The 9437-nt window shown below is 51.9% G+C and overlaps 1 protein-coding gene across 1 annotated transcript; it reads left to right on the forward strand.

Moving 5' to 3' along the window:
* The first annotated feature begins 622 nt into the window (after nucleotides 1–622).
* Nucleotides 623–5222, forward strand: LOC134360100 (G-protein coupled receptor 87-like). The gene is made up of 2 exons (XM_063074178.1): nucleotides 623–725; nucleotides 2432–5222. Exon 2 carries the CDS (start codon nucleotides 2455–2457, stop codon nucleotides 3451–3453), a length of 999 nt encoding a protein of 332 aa, XP_062930248.1. The 5' UTR covers nucleotides 623–725; nucleotides 2432–2454; the 3' UTR covers nucleotides 3454–5222.
* The last annotated feature ends 4215 nt before the right edge of the window (nucleotides 5223–9437 follow it).

A 9437-nucleotide genomic window follows, 5' to 3' on the forward strand; every position in this document is an offset into this window, starting at 1 on the left:
GTAGCAATCTTTACACTCCCTACACTCCCTACACTCCCGTGCTGAAGAAAGCCAATAAACTATCTTCAATCTCGTATAAAGTTGAACATTGAATCGGAATCAGAATCAGGTATTTTATCACCAGTACATGCCGTGAAGTTTGTTATTTTGTGGCGGCAGTACATTGCAATACATATTAATAAAAACTACAAAAAAACTGAGTAAGTGTTCATGGGTTCATTATCGGTTCAGAACTCTAATGGCAGTGGGGAAGCAGCTGCTCTTGAAACATTGAGTGTGCCTTCAGGCTCCTGTACCTCCTCCTCGATGGCCCCAGGGAGAAGAGGGCAAGTCCCGGGTGAAGGGGGTTCTCAATGATGGAAGCAGCCATTTTAAAGCATCTTCTTCTGAAGACGTCCTCGGTGGTGAGCGCCAGTGGAGCCTGATATTTCAGCAGCAACAGGCATCCATAAACAAAGGAGGCACTGTACATGTGTTAAAGGTTTTAAGAAATAACTTTATTAAAGTTACTGTATATAAAGAAAATTCAATAGGTTTTCCCCCTTCCCTCATTCTTCAAACTCGAATGAATATAGACCCAGAGAAATCAAAAGTTCCTCATAAGTTAACCTTCTCATTCCCAGGATCATACTCGTGAACCTCCTCTGGACCCCCTCCAATTTACAGTCAAGACCCTGCATCAAGACTAGAGAGTGGAGAGGAAAGACAGCCGCCACAGAGGCGAGGTAGGGGCTAGAACGTGACTGGTGGATGGAGGGGGGGGTGAAGGGTGATGGGCAGATAGAAGCTTTTGAGGGGAGAGGAGGGTGCAATTGGGAGACAAGATTACAGGAGGGTGACAAGTGGAAGAAGACAAGGAAAAATGAGGCAGATGGAGCAAGGGGTGATGAGTGCTCTGGAATCTGTGCTGGATTGGAGGCTGGTCCCACTGGAGAGTGTGTTATATTGGGGTCTGGTCTCACTGGAATCTGTGTTATATTGGAGGCTGCCCCCACCCCATCAGTGCTGCGCTCCAGTGCTTTATCGGCGCAAGACAAACTGGATTGTGTCATCGTGTAGATTGCTGTGGTCTTGTTCTTGCCAACAACATCCATGCACCATCAATCTACAGGACATGAAAATCAGGGACTCGGGCTATATTTTAGTTTTTTGTGTGACTGTACGTTTACTGCAGTCTTACGTGTGCTATATGTTCATTCTGCTGTGTATGACTGTTGGTACTGTGTTTTGTACCTTGGCCCTGGGGTAGTTTTTTTTTGTTTGGCCACACTCATGGTCATTCGTGTGTGGTTCAATGATGATTGAAGTTGAATTTGAAGGTGGGATGGGGAGAGGTGAGGGTGAGTATGGAGAGAGAGGCTGGAGAGAGAGGTTGGAGGGAGAGGTTGGAGGGGGAGGTTGGAGGGGGAGGCTGGAGGGAGAGGTTGGAGGGGAAGGCTGGAGGGGGAGGAGAAGGAATGCAAGCATCTGTGGTTCTCCCATCCCTTCGATATCACTAGAAACCTAGCAGTGACTGGGTCAAAACCTACAGTAATTTCACATTTTTCATCTTAATTTCACTTTCATTTCCCTCCCATCAGTGGCCAAGCATTGACTCTGTTGTCCTGGGTGCTAATGATGGTGGTGGGGGATTTCACTGTGTCTGGCTCTCATGTCCGGATTGGGAGTCTCTAGGCCCATTCCCGATGGAACCCACCCCTGGTTTGCAAGGAGAGGGTAGGAGGGTGCAGAACTCAGTGAGGATCCACTCACCCTTGAGGACAACGAGTATGAGTGAGTGAGGTGTACAAGATCGTAAGAGGCATAGATCGAGTGGACAACCAGAGACACTTCCCCCAGGGTGAAAACGGGTAATACAAGGGGCATAATTTGAAGGTGACTGGAGGAAAACACAGGGGGATGTCAGAGATAGGTTTTTACACCAAGAGTGGTGGGTACGTGGAACCCCTGCTGGGTTTGGGGTAGAGGCAGCTAGGTTAGAGACATTGTTGGGACTCTTAGAAACGCACACGGCTGTAATGCTTAAACTTAAGAGATTCTGCAGGTGCTGGAAATTCAGAGCAACACGCACAAGTGCTGGAGGAACTCAGCAGGTCAGGCAGCATTTATGGAGAAGAATAAAGAGTTGATGTTTTGGGCCTAGAGCCTTCATCAGGACTCATCTGTGGAAAGGAATAGAGTCGATGTTTCAGGCCAAGACCTTCATGAGGGGTCTTGGCCCAAAACCTCGACTCTTTATTCTTGCCCATAAATGCTGCCTGACCTGTTGAGTTCCTTGAGCATTTTGCACGTGCAATGCTTCTGCCCTGCACTGCTGGCTGTGACGTTGGGATGTTTCACTCACAATACAGAAACTAGAGAGGATGCAAGTCTCTGTTAGATCACCTCAACTATGAGTTCCAACACGGAGATAACTTGTTTTTCTCCCCAGGGCGTTGAGATCAGTGGTGAACCATGAATACCTCCACCAAAATGCCAGCGGAAATGTGTAATTACACTGCAGACCTGCTGGAAAAAGGTATCCTCCCTGTCATGTACTCTCTCATCAGTTTCACCGGAATACTGGCCAATGGCTGGATTTTACTGATGTTCCAACAGCAATTCGTAAAGAAGAGCGGCGTGTGGTTCTACCTGATGAACCTCTCGGTGGCAGATTTGATCATTTGCCTGGTTCTACCTTTCAGAATAGCCCTGCTGTTAAAGGGGGATACCTGGAAAGAAAGTTCGGACGAATGCATCGCAGTGATCACAATCATCAACCTCTGCTTTTACTGCACACTTGCCTGCCGGACTCTCTGCTTAATTTTCATCGGCTTTACCCGCTATGCAGTAATTGTGAAGTTCCACAACAAGAAATTCAATCTGTTGTACCGACTCCGTTTTGCCAAGTGTGCATGTGCGGCTTTCTGGATTGCGGGGACGTTGATCGTGCTAATCTGCTCCGTTTACACACTGAAGTCAATGAGAGTGTCCCAATCTTGGTGCTATAGTGTCCAGGCATACAACAATTTGCAGCCTGACTTGGTTGCACTCATTATCACCTCAATACTCTTTCTTATAATTTTAATGCCACTTGTTTTCCTGTACATTTTAGTTGTGATCTACTTGTTCGAGGTGAGTAAAAACAGTACAGTGCAGCAAAGCCGTAAACTTTACAAGAAAACACAGCTGAGAATTTGCGTTGCTGTAAGTACCTGTATGGTGTGTGTACTCCCTTATATCAGCTATCAGTTCATTTCCAACATTTACCGAATGACACATAATGAATGCCACGTGCTGGTAAAGATGCAGAGGGCAAAACTGATCCTGTTGTGGCTGGTTTCGTGTAACAGCTGCCTAGACCCCATCGTGTACATCATCATCCAGAAATATTTCTCAGGTGTCAGTTGGAACCTGGATCCACAAACCACGGCGAGGTCTTTGGACAGGGAAACTGCAAGTAACACTCACTAGTGTGATCTTTCTGTGCCCACTGGAGTCTGTAACCAGAGTGGTTAAACTTCAGCAGAGAGCATGGAAACATTTAAAAGGAACCTGTGAGGCAGCCTTCTCACATTGAGAGTGGTGAGTACACGAATTGCTGCCAGAGGAAGTGGTTAAGGCTGCTACAATTACTAAATTTGAAAGGCATTTTGTGATGTACATGGATAGGAAGGCTTCAATGCAGGCAAGAGTATGGGCAGCAAGCAAGCGTAGATCTTTACAGCACTTCACTGACTGCTGCTGTCTATAAGGAGTTTGCACGTTCTCCCTGTACGTGTCGGGTTTCCTCCCTCATTCCAAAGACACGTGGCTTAGGGTCAGTGAGTTGTGGGCATGCTACGTTGGGGTAGGAGGCGCAGGCAGTCCCCAGCACATCCTCGGATTGTGTTGGTTGTTGACATTGGTACGATGTACCGGTTAGCAGATTAATGGGTCATTGTAAACTGTCCTGTGATGAGGCTAGGGTTAAATTGATGGGTTGCAGGGCAGTGTAGCTCGTTGGTCAGAAGAGCCTGTTCTGTGCTGTATCTCTAAACAAAAAAAAAACTTGTTAATCGCTGCACCATTATATCTGATTGATTGCTACAAGCCTTTCCTTTGGGGAGTGCAAGACCAGGGCATGTTAAACTGAACTGGGGGCTCAGCAGGGTCAGTCATGCCTTCAAATGTAGCAGCCCTTGTAACGATAGGCAACATCCAAGCTGCCGGAGAAATCAACGAATCAGGAAGCATAGATGGTAACCAGTAAATTGGTTTATTGTTGTCACATGTACAGAGGGACAGTAAAAGTCTTTGGTTTGCATACAGACCACTTCATTATAACAGTGTATCGATTAGCATAATGCTCTTACAGCTCAGGGCATCTAGTGTTGGGAGTTCAATTCCGGCGTCCTCTGTGGGTGAGACCTTTCATCAGGATTCTGTCGACACTGCTCACTGCCTTGGTAAAGAGGCCAACACAGTCAAAGCCTCCACCCTGCCCGGGCACTCTCTTCTTCCATTCCCCCACCACCATCGGGCAGAAGATGCAAAGGCCCTGAAAGCTGGAGCCACCAGGCTCAAGGCAGCCTCTGCCCTCCTGTTATAAGACTATTGAACGGTTCCCTACACAATAAAATTAACCCTTTGACTTCATAAGTGCCCTCCTTATGATGCTGCAGCTGACTGCCTGCCTGCCTGCACTGCACTGCACTTTCTGTGGAGCTGTGTGCTACACTTTATTCTGCACTGTTGTTGTTTTCCCTTCTGACCATAAGCTATGGGAGCGAATCAGCCATTCGGCCCCTCACAGCTGCTTGTTCATTTGAGCGTGACTGATTATTTATTTCTTTAGAGATACGGTGTGGAACAAGCACTGGCCCAACAGTCAGCCCGCACAGCAACTCAGCTAACCACAGGACAATTTACAATGACCAGCCCACTCACCAGTACATTTTTGGACTGTGGGAGGAAACACAAGCACCAGGAGGAATCCCACACACACACGGGAAGAATATACTAGCTTTCTTACAGCAGATACCAGAATTGAACAGCCAACTTCTCAACACCCCGAGCTGTAATAGTGTCTCACTAACGGCGACAATACCGTGTACTGTACTGTATTGTGGAGACTGTCTCCAGAGAGGCTGAAGCTTGCTGTGGAAATCTAGATGTCTTTGAAGAGTTTCATTTATATCGCTTTTATTGAACCATGCTCAACAATGCAGTCTGTAACAAAACAACAAGAAATAAAAAGTTCAAGTCAGTGTTTGCTGTCAGAGTTTCAGGGGCGTATTCTAACCAGAAGATGCAGCGTGCAAGACAGCCGCTCATCTCCACAATGGTGCTTGCATTTGATGTGGTTTTTCAGCATCTCAGCTGGCCGAGCACATTCGCACAGCAGCCGCTTCTCGATGTCCTGTGCGGGAAACGGAGCCCTGCATCCCCACGGGGCAGTCCCCACCTCTGTACTGCTGATCCACTGACAACCACTGCAAGACAGCCAAGTATCAGCAGTCACGCATACATCGACACACAAACTCGCTCACACAGCCCTACACCCCACACATACCCACACCCCTACACTCATTCACACACACCCCCACACCCCACACACCCCTACACTCATTCACACACACCCCCACACCCCACACACCCCTACACTCATTCACACACACCCCCACACCCCACACACCCCTACACTCATTCACACACACCCCCACACCCCACACATACCCACACCCCTACACTCATTCACACACACCCCCACACCCCACACAGCCCTACACTCATTCACACACACCCCCACACCCCACACACCCCTACACTCATTCACACACACCCCCACACCCCACACACCCCTACACTCATTCACACACACCCCCACACCCCACACACCCCTACACTCATTCACACACACCCCCACACCCCACACATACCCACACCCCTACACTCATTCACACACACCCCCACACCCCACACACCCCTACACTCATTCACACACACCCCCACACCCCACACATACCCACACCCCTACACTCATTCACACACACCCCCACACCCCACACACCCCTACACTCATTCACACACACCCCCACACCCCACACATACCCACACCCCTACACTCATTCACACACACCCCCACACCCCACACACCCCTACACTCATTCACACACACCCCCACACCCCACACATACCCACACCCCTACACTCATTCACACACACCCCCACACCCCACACAGCCCTACACTCAGTCACACACACCCCCACACCCCACACAGCCCTACACTCATTCACACACACCCCCACACCCCACACATACCCACACCCCTACACTCATTCACACACACCCCCACACATACCCACACAGCCCTACACTCATTCACACACACCCCCACACCCCACACAGCCCTACACTCATTCACACACACCCCCACACCCCACACACCCCTACACTCATTCACACACACCCCCACACCCCACACACCCCTACACTCATTCACACACACCCCCACACCCCACACACCCCTACACTCATTCACACACACCCCCACACCCCACACACCCCTACACTCATTCACACACACCCCCACACATACCCACACCCCTACACTCATTCACACACACCCCCACACCCCACACACCCCTACACTCATTCACACACACCCCCACACACCCCTACACTCATTCACACACACCCCCACACCCCACACACCCCTCCACTCATTCACACACACCCCCACACCCCACACATACCCACACCCCTACACTCATTCACACACACCCCCACACCCCACACACCCCTACACTCATTCACACACACCCCCACACCCCACACACCCCTACACTCATTCACACACACCCCCACACCCCACACACCCCTCCACTCATTCACACACACCCCCACACCCCACACACCCCTACACTCATTCACACACAGCCCCACACCCCACACATACCCACACCCCTACACTCATTCACACACACCCCCACACCCCACTACACTCATTCACACACACCCCCACACCCCACATACCCACACACCCCTACACTCATTCACACACACCCCCACACCCCACACAGCCCTACACTCATTCACACACACCCCAACACCCCACACATACCCACACCCCTACACTCATTCACACACACCCCCACACACCCCTCCACACATTCACACACACCCCCACACCCCACATACCCACACACCCCTACACTCATTCACACACACCCCCACACCCCACTACACTCATTCACACACACCCCCACACCCCACACAGCCCTACACTCATTCACACACACCCCCACACCCCACACATACCCACACCCCTACACTCATTCACACACACCCCCACACCCCACACACCCCCACACTCATTCACACACACCCCCACACCCCACACATACCCACACCCCTACACTCATTCACACACACCCCCACACCCCACACACCCCTACACTCATTCACACACACCCCCACACCCCACACATACCCACACCCCTACACTCATTCACACACACCCCCACACCCCACACATACCCACACCCCTACACTCATTCACACACACCCCCACACCCCACACCCCTACACTCATTCACACACACCCCCACACCCCACACACCCCTACACTCATTCACACACACCCCCACACCCCACACATACCCACACCCCTACACTCATTCACACACACCCCCACACCCCACACATACCCACACCCCTACACTCATTCACACACACCCCCACACCCCACACATACCCACACCCCTACACTCATTCACACACACCCCCACACCCCACACAGCCCTACACTCATTCACACACACCCCCACACCCCACACAGCCCTACACTCATTCACACACACCCCCACACCCCACACATACCCACACCCCTACACTCATTCACACACACCCCCACACATACCCACACAGCCCTACACTCATTCACACACACCCCCACACCCCACACAGCCCTACACTCATTCACACACACCCCCACACCCCACACACCCCTACACTCATTCACACACACCCCCACACCCCACACACCCCTACACTCATTCACACACACCCCCACACCCCACACACCCCTACACTCATTCACACACACCCCCACACCCCACACACCCCTACACTCATTCACACACACCCCCACACATACCCACACCCCTACACTCATTCACACACACCCCCACACCCCACACACCCCTACACTCATTCACACACACCCCCACACCCCACACACCCCTACACTCATTCACACACACCCCCACACCCCACACACCCCTCCACTCATTCACACACACCCCCACACCCCACACATACCCACACCCCTACACTCATTCACACACACCCCCACACCCCACACACCCCTACACTCATTCACACACACCCCCACACCCCACACACCCCTACACTCATTCACACACACCCCCACACCCCACACACCCCTCCACTCATTCACACACACCCCCACACCCCACACACCCCTACACTCATTCACACACAGCCCCACACCCCACACATACCCACACCCCTACACTCATTCACACACACCCCCACACCCCACTACACTCATTCACACACACCCCCACACCCCACACACCCACACACCCCTACACTCATTCACACACACCCCCACACCCCACACAGCCCTACACTCATTCACACACACCCCAACACCCCACACATACCCACACCCCTACACTCATTCACACACACCCCCACACACCCCTCCACTCATTCACACACACCCCCACACCCCACATACCCACACACCCCTACACTCATTCACACACACCCCCACACCCCACTACACTCATTCACACACACCCCCACACCCCACACAGCCCTACACTCATTCACACACACCCCCACACCCCACACATACCCACACCCCTACACTCATTCACACACACCCCCACACCCCACACACCCCCACACTCATTCACACACACCCCCACACCCCACACATACCCACACCCCTACACTCATTCACACACACCCCCACACCCCACACACCCCTACACTCATTCACACACACCCCCACACCCCACACATACCCACACCCCTACACTCATTCACACACACCCCCACACCCCACACATACCCACACCCCTACACTCATTCACACACACCCCCACACCCCACACCCCTACACTCATTCACACACACCCCCACACCCCTACACTCATTCACACACACCCCCACACCCCACACATACCCACACCCCTACACTCATTCACACACACCCCCACACCCCACACATACCCACACCCCTACACTCATTCACACACACCCCCACACCCCACACATACCCACACCCCTACACTCATTCACACACACCCCCACACCCCCCTACACTCATTCACACACACCCCCACACCCCACACACCCCTACACTCATTCACACACACCCCCACACCCCACACATACCCACACCCCTACACTCATTCACACACACCCCCACACCCCACTA

Source organism: Mobula hypostoma, chromosome 21 (genome assembly GCF_963921235.1).
Source record: "Mobula hypostoma chromosome 21, sMobHyp1.1, whole genome shotgun sequence".
NCBI lineage: Eukaryota > Metazoa > Chordata > Chondrichthyes > Myliobatiformes > Myliobatidae > Mobula > Mobula hypostoma.